Source organism: Artemia sp. Qi Xiang Cuo, chromosome 1 (assembly GCF_049724085.1).
Source record: "Artemia sp. Qi Xiang Cuo chromosome 1, ASM4972408v1, whole genome shotgun sequence".
NCBI lineage: Eukaryota > Metazoa > Arthropoda > Branchiopoda > Anostraca > Artemiidae > Artemia > Artemia sp. Qi Xiang Cuo.
In genome coordinates, this window is record NC_142794.1 from 50,669,332 (window position 1) to 50,686,183 (window position 16,852).

General features: G+C 36.6%; 1 protein-coding gene across 1 annotated transcript in view; it reads right to left on the reverse strand.

Annotated features, from left to right (window-relative positions):
- Positions 1–13,887, reverse strand: part of LOC148956439 (uncharacterized) — a 68,407-nt gene extending 54,520 nt beyond the window's left edge. The window contains exon 1 of the mRNA XM_089090921.1: positions 13,628–13,887. Coding sequence (XP_088947047.1) covers positions 13,628–13,709 — 82 coding nt within the window. The 5' untranslated portion in view covers positions 13,710–13,887. The remainder of the gene's footprint in view (positions 1–13,627) is intronic.
- Between the last annotated feature and the right edge of the window lie 2,965 nt (positions 13,888–16,852).

Here is a 16,852-nt window from a genome sequence, read left to right on the forward strand (position 1 = left end):
GGTGACATACCGACAAAGCAAGTTATGGGAAGATGATCAGACAACTGATCATCAAACACAACCTTTACCATATCCGCTGGCAAATCTGACGATACTAAAACGTAGTCCAGGTTGGAAGTTCGCGAGGACGTGTGAACATACGTAAAATCGGACGATTTAGTGTTGTACGCGGTGAAGCTTGAGAATTTGGCTCGGACAGATTACAATTAAAGTCCACGGCTATAATGCAAGGTAAACTAAGTGTCGAATTTTATCTATACATGAACCTATTTTTTCACAAGATAGCACAAATTTACTAATACACACAGAACAATCCACTCCCACAGCTAGATAATAATCATTTGCTTCGAAGATACTAGAACGGAGAGCTGATTTCACAAACGTAATAAGTCCACCCGAGGGTCGGCCTCTATTGTTCAGCTGTCTAGCGGGTACACAATAAGTTGTCTTATCCTCAAGCTCAAGTATGTTCAGACCATGTTTAGTAACAATATTTTCCTGGAGAAAAATCACACTAAACTCAGAACGGAGGCTTTCCAGAACTGGAAGTTTATTAATAAAAGAGCCGTTTATATTCCACGATAAAATAGTTAGTGACGAGGTCACTATTTCGAGGGCTTACGGTTTTTCGGGCACCTCACACTATAGCATGTATGACCCCGGTTCTTGCAACCAATGCAAAAGACTGCCTTCTGACACGGGGTATCGGACGTAGATTTGTGGTCGGTATAGCCGCATTCGGAACATAATGAACCGTTCTTACAATCTGCGGCTAGGCGACCGATTGCGTGGCAATTAAAGCAGCGCCGAGGCAAGAACACGTATCGAGGTCTTTTCGTGTCGGAAAGTAGACTTTATATGTTCGAGACTTGCCACGCTGTAGGGTTTTGTTGCACTTGGAGACTGTTCGTCTAGATCCTCCGGCACTCGCTTGATCGCAGCTAAAAAAGCAGGTTCCTTGAGGGAGATGTTGAGCGACGGTTTCGCACGTTTAGCTGCATCCACTATCTGGCTTACGGTTGTATTATAATTTATGTTCGTTTTTGGTTTCATTTATTTATCGATGCTGATTTCTGGTAGTTTCACGATTTGTAGATTATTTGATTTGATTTTTGCTCATTTTTTGGTTTAATGGAGTTCTTTACTTTTCTTTCAAAAACTTATTTTGTCGAAAAAGTTTTTTTTTAATTAATTTCTATTCTTTTATATTGACATAGTCTTTTCAGGGAAAAAGAAAATAGTACTTTAAATCTTTTCTTTTTTCTAAGACTTTTTAGTTTGGCCTGCTATTTGCATGCTGGAGAAAAATGTTCAGTAATTTTTAAAAACCTGCACCTTTTTAAAAATCTGTACACAAATAGTAGTGTTTAAGTTAGTTTCATACCTCCTCTAGTTGACCTGAAATAGAAAATTTGATACCATTCGCCAAAAAAACTGGTTACTTTCTTTGATAGCTTGGATACATTTGCACTATTTTTATTTGGTTAAATTTTAAGAGCAGAAGTAGCCCCGAAATTTTGAACATAAGAGCAGAAGAAGCCCTGAAAGTTTGAACATAATACCCTCAGTCGCTCTTGGGATACTGCTGAGATGCCTTATTGGGAATTAGCATTAACACAGTACATTTTGATTTAATCTTAAGGCAGCATTTAGTTTCTAAACATAACGGGCAAATGGTAGGGTTGCGTGGGTTGGCATGGGAGGGCTATTATTTGCCCTCCAATTGCTTTCGACTATTAAAAAGGGCGTTAGTCCTTTATATTTTCAATCGAATGAGCCCTTTTCGAAGGTCCTACGACAACTCCTTCGATACAAAGTGCCCTGGTCTAAACAAAAAAAATAATAATGCATTGTGCCCATATCGATATTTACTAGAAAAATGTCAAGCCTCCCAATCACTTTCGACTATTAAAAAGGGCACGAGCCCTTTCAAATTCCAATCGAATGAGCCCTTTTTGAGTTTCTACGACAACACTTTCTATATATACCTTATATGCCACCAGGGCATAAATGAAAAGCCTTGTCTTAAGGGCTCTGAGGGGATTATCATCCTTAAAGACATAATTTGCAGATCTTTCAACTACGTGGAACAAAATGGATATCTCAAAACTTTGATTGAATGTGTTTGAGGAAATAGCGGGCATGAGAGGAGTGCTAGCTGCTTTTTAATCTCTTTCAACTATTAAAAAAGGCACTAGCCCTTTCAATTTTCTATCGAATGAGCCCTTTTGAAGTTTCTACGACACCGCTTTCAACACAAACCTTATATGCCCCCAGGACATAACTTACAACTCTTGCCCTGAGGGCTACGGGGGGGGGGGTGTCACCCTCAAAGACCTAATTTCCAGAACTTCCGACCACGTTAAAAAAAATGGCTATCTTATTACCTTGATTGGATGTGTTGGGCGAAATGGAGGGCATGAGATGGGTATTAGTTGCCCTCCAACTACTTTCTACTATCTAAAAGGACACTTGACATTTCAATTTCCAATCGAATGAACCCTTTTTGAAGTTTCTACGACAACGCGTTCTATAAAAACCTTATATGCCCCAGGGCATAAATTACAACCCTTGCCCTGAGGGCTTTGAGGGGATTGTCATCCTCAAAGACATAATTTCAGGACCTTTCAACTACGTTAAACAAAATTGTTATCTCAAAATTTTGATTGGATGTTTTTGGGAACAACTGAGAGGGGGGTTACTTGCCCTCCAATAGCCATCGACTATTAAAAAGGACACTAGCCGTTTCAATTTCCAATCGAATGATTCCTTTTTGATTTTTCTACGACAACGCCTTCTATAATGCCCCCAAGGCTTAACTTACAACCCGTGCCCTGAGGGCTGTGGGGGGACGGTCATCCTCGAAAACGTAATTTCCGGACTTTTTAACTACGTCGGACAAAACGGCTATCTGAAAATTTTGATTGGATGTGTTTGGGGAATTGGTGGCTTTGAGAGGGGTGTTAGTTATCCTCCAATCACTTTCGACTATTAAAAATGGCACAAGCCCTTCTAATTTCCAATCGAATGAGCTCTTTTTGAAGTTTCTACAACATCACTATCTATAAAATCCTTATATGACCCCAGGGTATAACTTACAACCCTTGTCTTGAGTGCTCTGAGTGGGTTATCATCCTCAAAGACCTAATTTCTAAAACTTTTAACAACGTTGAACTAAATGTTTATCTAAAAATATTAATTGGATGTGTTTGGGGAAAAGGTGGGTGTGAGAGGGGGTTTAGTTGCCTTCCGATCACTTTCAACTATTAAAAATGGCACTAGCCCTTTGAATTTTCAATCGATTGAGCCCTTTTTCAAGTTTCTATGACAAAGCTTTCAATGAAAACCTTGTTAGCCCCCAGGGCATAAATTACAAGCCTAACCTTGAGGGATATGGGGGTAATGTCATCCTAAAAGGCGTGATTTCTGGACTTTTCAACTACTTTTAACAAAATGGCTATCTCAAAATTTTGATTGGATGTGTTCGGATAAATGGTGGGCGTGGAAGGGGTGTTAGTTGCCTTCCAATCTCTTTCGATTATTAAAAAAAGCACTAGCCATCTCAATTTCCAATCAAATAAGCTCTTTTTGAAGTTTTTACGACAACGCTTTCTATAAAAACCTTATATGCCCCACGGGCATAACTTACAGCCTTTGCCCTGAGGAATGTGTGTGTGTGGGGGGGGGGGGTGTCATCGTCAAAGACCTAATTTGCAGAACTTTCAACTACATTGAACAAAATGGCTATCTCAATTTGATTGGATGTATTTGGGGAAAAGATGGGCGTGAGAGGGGGGCTAGTTGCTCTCCAATCACTTTCGACTATCAAAAAGGGCACTAACTCTTTGAATTTCCAATCGAATCTGCATTTTAGAAGTTTCTACGAAAATGGCTTCTATAAAAACCTTATATGCCCCCAGGGCATAACTTACAACCCTTGCCCTGAGGGCTGTGGTGGAGTGTCCTCCTCAAAAACATAATTTCTATCTGAAAATCAAATTCGCTGAGCAAAATGGCTGTCTCAAAATTTTGATTGGATGTGTTTGAGGAAATGGTGGGCGTGGAAGGGGTGTTAGTTGTCTTCCAATCACTTTCGACTATTGTAAAGGGCACTAGCCCTTCCAATTTCCAACCGAATTAGCCCTTTTCGAAGTTTCTACGACAACTCCTTCGATACGAAGTGCCCTGGTATGGAAAAAAAAATAATAATAATAAATTGTGCCTTAATCGTTCTTTACTTAGGCAGCGCTATTGCGCTACCTATGATTTATGTTCGATTTGGATTCCATTTATTCTTCAATAATAGTTTTTGGTCATTTTAAGCTTGAATTATTATAGGACTTCATTTCTGCTGGTCTTAATTTTAATAATACTTTTTAGTTTTCATTGAAAAACTTTTTTTTTGGGAAGTTTTTTTTTTAGTTAATACAGACAGTAATAGGGATTTTGTTATTGAACATTATGTTTCAAACAGTTCGCGGCAACAAACTCTAAGTAAGTAATGACTCGGCTCAATGGCAACCTAAACTCTAAAAAAGAAACTTTGATAACAATTAATTTATCAAAATAATTGGTCTTTTATGCTGACATTTAATATACAAAATTCCTTAAGTTTAATCCAGCCCGTCAAAGGCTACGTGCCTGAGAAAATTAGTTTTATTTTTCAAAAAAGGGAGGAAACGCCTCCAAAAGGTCAAGCGATCCTAATGAAATTCACACTATTAGATTCAACATATCAGAGAGCTTTACTATAGAGTTTCAAGTTCCTATCTACAAAAAAAATAAAATTCCAGAAAAAGATTACAGATACTTGTTTATTTGTTTGTTTTTTTAATGTTTTTTTTTTACAATTGTAACGGTATTGAACCCATGGTCCTAGAAGGTTGGGAGTGGGCTGATTTCAAAGTAAATTCCAAGTCCTAGCGGCCTTTTTCAATTACCTAAAAGACTGTGACACGAGAAAAGTGGCATTTTCTGTCCTTTTTTAGCCCCAGACCATGATTTTGTCCCAAAGAGGTACAAAATCATTGATTTATAATCCTGAGTTATCAATAGATTCATGAGGATCAAAAAAAGATATGTTTTGCTTCTCAGTTGCAGAGATATGAATGCCGTTTAGTGGAGCATTCGTTCCTAAGAAATCACCACTGTATAAAGATAATATAATTTATATACTCTATATAATTTATATAATTTGTATACTCTGTATAAAGATCTATTATTTATATACTGTGGAAATCACATAGTCCATACAAGATAAATGGTCAATATAGGCATTTATCTTAATGCTTTATTAAACTAAGTTGATTCAATAGGGAGGATTTTTCAGGGAGAGAGAGGATTTTCGAAGAAAAATTTTCTGGGAAAAATTTTCCACGGGGGGGGGATATTCAGTATTCTTTTTCAGAATTCATATACCGGAATTATCTTTATTTGTCTTATTCTCTCTTTGGCTGCTGAAGTTTACATATGAGGAGATTTTTCAAGGGAAAAATTGTCTGGGGGAGATTTTTTTGGGGGGTGGAGGGGGCAATCTTCAGAGGGGAAATGTTTCGGGAGGTGATTTTTGTGGAGGGTGGATTTGATTTACAGATGAAATTTTATAACGGGAGAATTTTCTGAAATTCATGTGCGGAATTATTTTTATACGTCTTACTTTCTCCTTGGCTGCTCAATTATATATAGGGGAGAACTGTCCAAGGAGAATTTTAAGGGAAGAAATTTTCACACTTAATTTTCCCTCGGGGTTGATAATTTATGAAGGAGGGGGGGGGGTATGTTTTAACAAAGGAGAGATTTTCAGGCATTGTCTGAAAAGCGATCAGAAAATAAATTTAAAAAATATTCAAATAAAAACAGGATCAACATTAAAACTTAAAAAATACAGAAACTTACTTAAGGGACACTGCAACCTCCTTAACTCCTTGCTCATTGCATTACAGTTCATTAGTGGTTTAAAATGGCTTCTTATTCTTTTTAAAGACAAAATCCTATTAAATAAATAATTTTTTTTGGCTTTAAGTTTTAATGTTGCTCCGGACCTTGATTTGGAAACTTTTTTTTAATTTATTTGATAAGTAAATGTAACCCAAAACGGACAGAAATTACCACAAACAAGGGTAAGGCTAAAATCCCTCTACGTATCATAAATACTAGAACGTTATTTGCGCTTTACTGAAAACAATTTTCATTTCAAGCTGTGTGTTTCTGTTTGTCACAACTTCTTTGATATACCTCACTACTTTTTCTTGAAAACTTCTGCTGTGGAAAAAGGTTTTCAAAAATCAATTACTTGCTATCGACAATCACCGTTGTTATGCATAAGTAGGTGTTTATGTACTTTCAAGAAAATATCAGGATAGCAATTAATAAGCGAGTTTTGAAGAAAAAGAACTTATCTGCCGCTCGAAGAGGCTCTTGAACATTTGGGTATGTATTGAAGAACTGATTAATACCATTCTTGCTCTGGGACAATAATTGGATAGCAAACAAATGAAAATTTTTTTTAATATTACGGATCTTTATTTGATTTGAAATTACAAAAATACTTCCAGGACTAGAAAACATTTAACCTGACTTTTTTACATGCTAAAATATTTCTAAAGGTTGATTACATAATTATGGCTCAAGAAAAACTTACTCCAAGAAAACTTACCCCCGTAAAACTCAAATACACGAATCATTATTTCAATTCCTTCCCTGTTCACAATGGAATACCCCAAGGTACTGTTCTAGGTCTTGATTTTTCAGCTATGATCAACAGCCCTTATAAGAAATTTCCTGACAGATAGAAATTTGTCGACGACCTAACGGTTGCTGAAACATACTATTGAAATTTAACAAGTAAGCCTGTGAGCTTTCCTAATAATATTGCATATGATGGCTCGGACTTACCCATGGGAGTATACCCCCCTAAATCCATGATAATGTCAACATGTTTCCTGAAATTCCCGTTTTCTTCCCTCAATCCCTGCTGGATTTTCTGTGTCTTCCTTTAAGTTACTTGGCGTCACAATTTCTTCTGCTTTAAAGTGGTACATGAAAGTTAAAGATATCATCCATAGAGCTAATGTTTCTATTTCCGTCCTTAAGCTCCTACATAAATTTAGTGTCCCCCTTCTCCTTTCTCAAGTATTTATACTTCCTTTGCCGGCCCACATCTTGAATATACTTGTCCAGTTTTGCCCCCTGGCAAGTGCGGGGAAGAATCAGAAAAATTTGAGTCAATCAAGAAACAGCCCTGTGAATAATTTTCAAATGAGGCAGGGTTCCATAATCTCTTCTTCTAAAGAAGAATGCTATGTTGAAAATACTTGAGTGTAGGAGAGTTGAGCTAAGGTTTCATTTTGCACAAACAAATGCTTTAACAAACCCTCGCAAGGAAGATATTTTCCCCAAAAGACACTCCTCACTCATGTTCCGACCGCCTCGGGTTGCTTCTGAACCCGTATCCATCTTGTTCCCCGTTCGCTGCTTTACCTTCAGGTCTGAAAAAAAAATCTTCGTCCCCTTCATTACAGAAAAAAAATATCCCTATAGCTTTCCCCCTTTTATTAATTGGCACTGGTGCCTGTAATTTGTACTTACTTTTCCCCTTTTTTGTGCTTTTAATGACCTTTTTTAATTTACTAATTTTAACTGTTGCAATTTGTGGTACTTGTCATGGCCCCTATATGTATATACATGTCTATAATTCTTTTTGATGATTTATTTGTTTTTTGTTGTTTTTTTTTCTTAAAATTTTGATAGTATGACGGTGTGTTCTATTGCCAGTCTTGTGTGTGCTATTGTTTTTAAATCTATTTCTTATGTTATTCTGTTTCTTTTTTTTTTTTTTTTTTACTCCGAAATACGAATTAGTTCCAGCCGGGCTTGTGATAGCTATTTTTCTAAGTAAATCCTATCTCAATATTTTATTTTATGCCACTGGAAAACTTACCACTTGAAAACTCACACCGAGAGTTTTAAGGGTTAAATCGTTCCCGAGGAAAACTGACAAATGGAAAATATGCCCTTCCAAAGCTAACCCCTGGGAAACTTGTAGGAAACTGCTACTGTTTCTTCACATTCTCTGACTAAAGAGGCCCTAATCCAGAATTATGATCTGATTTTTGAATCAAAATTTCGATAGAATTTTTCAGCCAATCAGAAAATTCTATAAAAGTTCTGATTAGATGAAATTAGCAATAGAAAACGCCTTAGTTAAATCTCGGTATTAATAAAATCTCATTGGGAATGGGCCCTTTTTTGGTTCTACGTAAAGATACTTTTAAGTGATTAAAAAAAGTTCACAATAGCGACTTTTTGCCAATTTGTAACTGTTGCACTATAGGAAATCAATGTGTTTTGGGTGCACCCATTTCATGGACAAATCGTGACGACCTTGCATAATTTTCTTATAAGCTTCCCCCCCTCCATCTGTCGAAAAATTTTACAGGTTCTCTTAGGTCAAAGTTGTGTTACTTATAGGTAACATTTCGTATATAAACTGCTATGGGATCGGCCGCAATACATGTTTAAATTAATTTGCTATAGATCTCCCTTCTATTTGGAATTTCATCCAAAATAAACAACTAATGCTATCAAACTTTTCATGACAATGTGTTATAAGTAAGTAGTGACTGGGTTAAAAGAAACCGATACTCTCAGGGTGTTTTTTTCACAGTTAAAAAATGTGTAGAAGAGGGAGAATATAAGTCTGCAAACCAAGATTAGAATATTAGAAGCTACAGTGATGACAGTGGTCAAATATGACTCTGAAGCAAGGACACCCCAAAAAGCGGATGCAGATTTGCTAGATGTTTTCCAGAGAAATTGCTTAAGGATTGTTCTGGGTACCCGGCTGACTGACCGTATTTCAAACAATAGGCTATACGAAAAATGTGGTTCAATACCGCTTTCTAGGTCTATAAGAAAGGTTGAGGTGGTTAGGGCATGTTGTGCGGATGAAGGATGACAGATTGCCGAAGATTGTTCTTTTCGGCCAACCATCTAGGGCTAAACGGAAAGCAGGTCGTCCCCGTTTGGGGTGGGAGGATGTCATAAAGAAAGATTTAAAGGAAATGGGAACTTCGTGGGAGGGTGTAAAAAAGGAGGCTTGGAATAGATTGGGGTGGAGGAGGAGCGTGCGTAGCTGTGTTGGCCTCAGGCGGCTTGGTGCTGCGATGAGTTGTTAGTAGTAGCAGTAGATACTCTAAGAATAAGAGTTTTGGGAACAATTAAATAAAAAACAAGTTTTTTCAACTAAAAGCAAGGAGCAACGTTAAAACTTAAACCGAATAGAAATTATTCCGTATGTGAAACGGACTACTCCCTTCTCAATGCTCTCCTCTTTACGCTAAAGTTTTTAGTACTTTTAAAAAAGCCTCTAATTCTAATTAAATATTCCTTGGGTCGCAAGACTCGTTCTTAAAGAATTAAGACAAAAAGTCACATTTAGCGTAAATTTGCGGAATATTGAGGAGGGGCTAGCCTCTTTCATATACGAAATAATTTTTTGGTTTTTAAGTTTTAACATTGCTCTTTACTTTCAGTTGAAAAAACTTGTGTTTTTACTTAATTTTTGATCGTTTTTCAGTTAATGCTAGGAAATCCACCCCCCTCTCTGAGGAACATTTCCCCCTCCCCCGCAATAAAGTTCCTTCATGGAAAGTTCTTTCCCCACTAAACATTCATCCCTCCCCCCGGCAAATCCATCCACCCTCCAAATTCCCCCCAGAAAATTTTCTTGCAGCCCAATCATCCTAAAAAATTAAATTTTCCTTAACGTACTTTTATATGAAAAAAACATTAGTCATTTATTTTATTTCATGTTGTTTTTTTTTCAAGTGTGCTAGAAATCGCCCCTATGTGGTACATTTTCACCGTAAATCTCCCCCCCCCTCCTCCCACAATGGAAAGTCTCTCCCTCGGAAAATTCCAAATTGAAAATATCTCCAGGGGGTAATTCTCCCTTGGAGAATTTCTGCCTCGGAATAGCCCACCCCTCTCCATAACAAAATCCTCAAGAGGAATTCAACCCCACTGAAAATTTCCCCCGGGACAATTCCCCCCGAACATCTCCACGTGTAAAATTAAGTTACCAACGAGAAAATAAGATAAATAAAGCAAATTTTGTATATGGAAATTAGAAATTATCCCTTTGTAAAATTTCCCCTAGAAAGTTCATCTTCGGATACTCCCCTTCTCCCTCACCAGTGCATTCTCCTCGTAGAAAATCTACCCTTGGAAATCCCCCTCTGAAAAATGACTGGATACTTCGCAATAACAAATAGGCTATTATATGTAAATAATGGGCAAGTTTCATAGCTTGCAGCCCTTTCCCCGGGGGCTTTGGGGGTCATGTCATTCCCATAGGCAAATTTATTGGATCTTTCAACTATGATGAATAAAATGGCTATCTCAAGATTTTGATCCGACGACATTGGGGGGAAAGGGTGTAGACGGAGGCTACTTGTCCTTCAATTTTTTGGACACTTAAAAAGGGCACTAGAACTGTTAATTTCCGTCAAAATGAGCCCTCTCTCAGTGTTCTAGTGCCATTGGTTCGATTCAGCCACCTCTGGTAAGAACAATAATAAATAAATAAAATTAAATGAATACACATTTGTGATCTTTCTTGTGGCATTACAAAATGTTACATTTGTGGAGAAATTCCCCCCACCCCCTTTTTTTGAGATTCAGGAAAATTTTCTCAGGCACTTAGTTTTTGGTGGGTAAGACTAAACTTAATGAATCGTATATATTTGGAATCAGCAGAATAAGCCGATCCTTTTGATATATCTATTAAAGTTCCATTTTTTTTAAGTTTCAGTTACTATTGGGCAGAGTCACTCCTTACTTACAGTTGGTTACCACGAACTGTTTTATTTACGCATAAAAACGATTAGATTTATATGATGATTCCAAAAACATAAAATTGATTAACTTTACAATTACTCACCAAACGTTAAGAGCCTAAGAAACTTTCCTGATTTAAAAAAAGGAGAAACACACCTTAAAAGCATTTTGATGCAATCTAAATTTGATAAATAAAAAAAAAACAAGTTTTTTTAACTGAAAGTAAGGAGCGACATTAAAACTTAAAACGAACAGAAATTATTCCGTATATGAAAGGGGCTGTCTCCTCATCAACGCCTCGCTCTTATGCTAAAGTGTTTTATTGTTTTAAAAAACAAAGTCGTGAGACAGAGTCAAACTTTAGCGTAAAGAGCAAGTCGTTGAAGAGAGGACAGCCCCTTTCATATACGGAATAATTTCTGTTCGTTTTAAGTTTTAATGTCGCTCCTTACTTTCAGTTAAAAAAACTTATTTTTTTGTTTAACTTTTAAACGTTTTTGAATTAATGCAGGTTTTGATTTTGACTCACCTTACATGAATAGTTAAAACGAAATTCGCATATTAATTTTCCTTTTTTTGACTTAGTGGCTTTCTCGAAATTTTGTTCTGACGTAACTTACGATTTAACTTACGCAACGAATTTCTACATTCGTATGTTTTTATTACGTATATTAGGGAGTTCTAGGGAGTTCTGTACTTTCAAAAGAGCTATCTATTCTAATTAACCGGCCTTCGAGATTAAGGGGTTTGTGATTCGATCAAAATTCGAACTTTAGCGTAAAGAGCGAGGCATTGACTAGGGGGCAAACCCCCTCATATATTTAAATCATTTCTGTTCGTTTTAAGTTTTAATGTTGCTCCTTACTTTCAGTTGAAAAAAACTTATTTTTTTAATTTAATTTCTAATCTTTTTTTAAATAATGCTGGGAAATCTGGCATCCCCTTCATAGAAATATCCCTTCCCCCAAGGAAACATCCTCCATGGAAAGATTCTCCCCCGTGACCCCTACTCCAAACTCCCCCCCCCCACCAGAAAAAAATTCCTCCTGAAAACGCCTGTATATTCCCAATAAACAAAACTATATGTAAACACTGGGCAAAGTTTATAACTTACAGCCCTTCCCCTGGGAACTGTGGGGGATTAAGTCCTCCTCAAAGACATATTAATAAGATTTTCAACTATGCTGAACAAAATGGCTATCTCAAAATTTTGATTGGCTGACTTCAGGAACAAAATGAGCGTGGGAGGGGGCCGAGTTTCCCTCCAATTTTTTTGGTCTCTTAAAAAGGGCACTAGAACTTTTAATTTTGGTTCGACTGAGTCCTCTCACGATATTCTGGGACTACTGGATCGATTAGATCACCCCTGGGAAAATCAAAAAAAAAAAAAAATAACACGCATCCGTGATCTTTCTTCTGGCAAAAAATACAAAATTCCACATTTTTGCCGATAGTAGCTTGAAACTTCTATTGTAGGGTTCTCTGATACGCTGAATCTGATGGTGTGTTTTTCATTAAAGTTCCATGACTTTTAGGGGTTGTTTTCCCCTTTTTTCGAAAATAAGGCAAATTTTCTCAGGCGTGTAACTTTTGATCAGTAAGGCTAAACTTGATGTAACTTAAATATTTGAAATAAGCATAAAAATCTGATTCTTTAGATGTATCTATTGGTATCAAAATTCCGTTTTTTAGAGTTTCGAATACTATTGAGCCGGGTCGCTCCTTACATACAGTTCGTTACCACGAACTGTTTTATACAATCAAATTCAAAATATGAGAGAACTCTATTGCAGAGGATTCAAACCTCTGTTTGCAAAAACGTGAAACCATGTATTTTATCCAAGAAGAATCTTCACAGATGTTTTTATTTACGTTTTAGTGATCCAACCAATAGGTTTTTAGAAACACGATCCAAAGTTCTAGTGCCCTATTTAATTAGTAACAAGATTTTGTTAAATCAAAGTGGCATTTGCAGCTATTTCCTGGCGCAGAACAACAATTTTGGCCGAAAGGGTACGAAAGAGCTATCGCATGACAATTCTGAAACAGCGAATCGACTTAAAATGATCAAAAACTAAATATTATACTTTCCATTTTCAGAAGCAGTAATGCCGCTCGGGGGCGTAATCCTTCCTAAAGATGCGCGTGGTCCACACAAACTAAATAGATAATGAAGACGCTTTTACCTTAAAGTTTTAAGCGAACTGATCCGTTTTAATTAACCGGGGGTTTTGAAGCACTTGCCAAGGAAACGATGACTCTAATTAATTATGATATTTTAGACTCCCCTAACGGATGAGTTTCCCCAGACTGATTTTTCTGGCTCAAGTTTTCCAGAGAAAATTTTACTGTGAGTTTTCCATGCAAAATTTTTCTGGGGGTATTTCTCTATAACCCAAAAATATACAGTAACTGGTCATATACCAATTGTAGCCTAGTATAATTTCCTTATGACGTCTATAGCCAGAGGATGGGAAATTGGAAAACTTAAGAAATCTTTTTTTTTCTATTGTAAAATTGATAGACAAGGACATTTTTTCTATTGTAAGGTTTCGATGAAAGTGTCAAATTTGTCAAACTTATCTGGTTAGTTTTAAAATTTTACAAAATTTTCGCACCTATTTATTTGGTTTTAGGCCTTAATTGGCTAAAAATCGGTTTTATCTTCAGTATGTATAGAAAAGTAGTAAGAACAACTAAAGATAAAATAGATTCTTGAAACTCGGTTTTTTGTTGTTTTTTTTTTTAAGGTCATACGCAGTAAAATAAAACAATTATGCTGACATACCTTCGCATAAATGTGTATTTACTACGAGAGTGATTACACACATAAAAATCCATTCCTTTTGAAGTCTAAGGCATAAAAACATAATCACACCAGAATCCAGTTATTTTTTCTCAAAATCACATTTCCGATCCATAAACAAACCACTAATCTAGTAAACTTGGGGAAGTAGTTTTCAGGAAATTTGCCGGGAATATCTAGTTCTTAGCTAGAGCCAACTCTGGAGTTGGAACAGGGAAGAGAGTGCAAGAGACAGTAAAGTGATCTCCGAAAATATTGATCGAAGCCTCTTGAAAAAGTGTAAAGACGATGTGAAAGGCCTGGGAAGTAGCTTCAGGTACAAGAGACATCTATAGTAATGACATAAGAAAAGTTATTTTTACAAACTGCGTAGAATGAGACTGAAAAAACAAAATCGCGTTTCCATTCCATCCAAATTCAAATAAATCAAACAATAAAAGCACCGTTTTCCTATGCTATTTAGAAAACATTTTTCCGTGTTTTCACTGATTCATTTGTTTGTCTTCCGCTAATATCTCTGAACTGCCGAATAAAAATGTGGCGTAAGAAAGGCTGAAATGGCAAATTAAAAATGATAACCAACAGAAAAATTGTTTCTTACCTCCGTTTTCGCAATTAAGCAAGCCTAAACCCTTTAATTAACCGATTAAGTTGCGGATAGAATGGACACTAGGCTATCATTCGGGGTAAAGGAAATCCTCTGGCATACACAGATGTTAGCTCAATGAGTGAGCAAATTGCTTCATAATATAATTAAATGTATAAAGCGTAAAGAGAGAGAGGTCTTGAGGAAGGGGCAGCCCCTTTCAAATAAGTAATAATTTCTGTTCGTTTTAGGTTTTGATGTTGTTCCTTACTTTCAGTTAAAAAGCTTGTTTTTTTTATTTCAGTTCTGATCGTTTTTAAATAATGCCAGGAAATCCGGTTCCCGTCCATGAAAAATTCCTTCCACCCACGGAAAATTACTCCATGAAAAGTTCTTTCCACGTAAAATACCCCCCGCCCCTGCCATGGAAATTCCCCCCAGACAATTCCATTCTAGCTTAATATTCCACCCAGGAAATTTCTTGCGGATGATTCCGGGTGAAAAATTGTTCTTAGCGTAGGCCTACTTTCAATCGAAAAAGACTTTAATTTATTATTGTCTTTAGAATCATGCAGGAAATCTCCTCCTATGTGGAAAAGTTTTCCCGCAAATAGCCCTCCCGCCCCCCAGTAGAAAGTTGCTCCCGTAGAAAGTTCCCTACGGAAAATTTATCCCGCGAAAAACTCCCCTATGGAGAATTTCTCCCGTATAAAATCCTCCCACCCCTACGGAAAGATACTCCAGACAATTCCAACCCGGTAAAACAAATTTCTCGGACGATTCTCCTTAACATCTCCATATGTAAAATTGAGCCGGCAAAGACAAATAAAAATAATTTCGTATAAGAATTCTGGAAAATTCTCTCAATTTAAAATTTCTCGGGGAAAGTTCACCCCCCGGAAACTTCCCTTCCTACCGAAAATTCTCTCCGTGGAAAATACCCATAGCAGAAAATTCCCCCCTCCGTCGAAAAGTGTCTATATACTTCCCAATAACAAATGTTATACGTAGACAATGGTCAAAATTCGTAACTTACAAACCTTTCCTCAGGAACTGCGAGGGATCATGTTATTCCTAAAGGCATAGTTACTGGACTTTTCAGGGGGGCTACTTGCCCTCAAATTGTTTTGGTCACTTAGAAAGGGCACTAGAGCTTTTAATTTCCGTTAGAATGAGTCCTTTCTCGATTTTCTAGGACTATTGAGTCGATGCGATCACCAATAGGGAAAAAAACAACAAATAAACATGCATTCGTTATCTTTCTTCTGGCAAAAAAAAAAAATACAAAAATTGACAATTTCGGAGATGGGAGCAAAAAACTTTTACAAAAGGCAGTCAGATATACTGAATTTGAGGAATTAATTTTCATTAGGATTATTTGACTTTTAAGGGGTGTTTTTCTATTTTTTCGAAAATCAGGCGAATTTTCTCGGGCTCCAAGCTTTCGATGGGTAACACTAAACTTAATGAATATTATATACTTCGAATCAGCATAATAAGCCAAATCTTTTGATATATCTATTAATATCAAAATTCCGTTTTTTGGAGTTTCGGTTACTATTGATCCGAGTCGCTCCTTACTTACAGTTGGTAACCACGAACTGTTTGAAAACGTAAATGTTCCATAATGAATGTCAAACCACTAATAAAATGTACGATTGTTTTATCGGATCGAAATGTAAAGAAAATACTACGTATACCTTTTCGCGATACCTTCTCAAATTTCTAATATTTAGAAAATTCCTTGACTTCACTTGGCTTATAAAAATAATGAATGAATAGTCCTTTAACCGAATTTTGTAAAAATAGCCAACTGTGATGGAGTGGAAGGGATGGCCACCAAGTATTATACTTACCAAAACTATTGAGTCGGAGATACATAAAGTAAAATTCAAGTCTGAAGCATCTTTATTAACAGCTATACAAAATTGATATTCATGTTAGCAGCAATATTCCATATACAAAGGGGGCTTGCCCTCCTTAAAATCTTGCTCTTTAAGCCAAAGTTTGGCTTTTCGTCTCAGTTCTTCAAGAACAACTCAACATACACAACAGCCGTTTAGTTGAAATCAATTTAAAACAGAACTTTCTGAAAAAGAAGTTTTTAAAGAAAACTGAAGAGCCATATCAAACAGTTCGTGACAGCGAACTGCAGGTAAGGAGCGACACCCGGTTTAACCCCCCCCTCCCGAAATTTTTGACCGAGGTCGAAAATAAGTCGAAAATTAGTAAAACCTAGGTAAAAATCAGTAAAATTAGTCGAAAACTGAGTAAAAAATTAGTAACCCCCCCCCCCCCGACAAAGTCAAAAATTAGTAACCCCCCCGAAAAAAATCCTGGATCCGCCCTTGTACAATACTGCCAAGAATCGTTCAGATTTTCTGGATATCCTTAATCAAACAATGCTCCACAAATAAGTTAATAATTCACACATTTTTTTTTCGAATACTTTAAACTAAAAATATTGTCGCTATTTCAAATGTAAGGAAAGCTTCCAGGGGGATTCTCCATAGAGGAGAATTTCCACAAATTTATCCAGCAAGTTTTTTTCAATGAACAATACCCTTTTTTGTTATTTTTTTATTTAAAACAACGAAAAAACAACCCAAAGTGCACTCTTT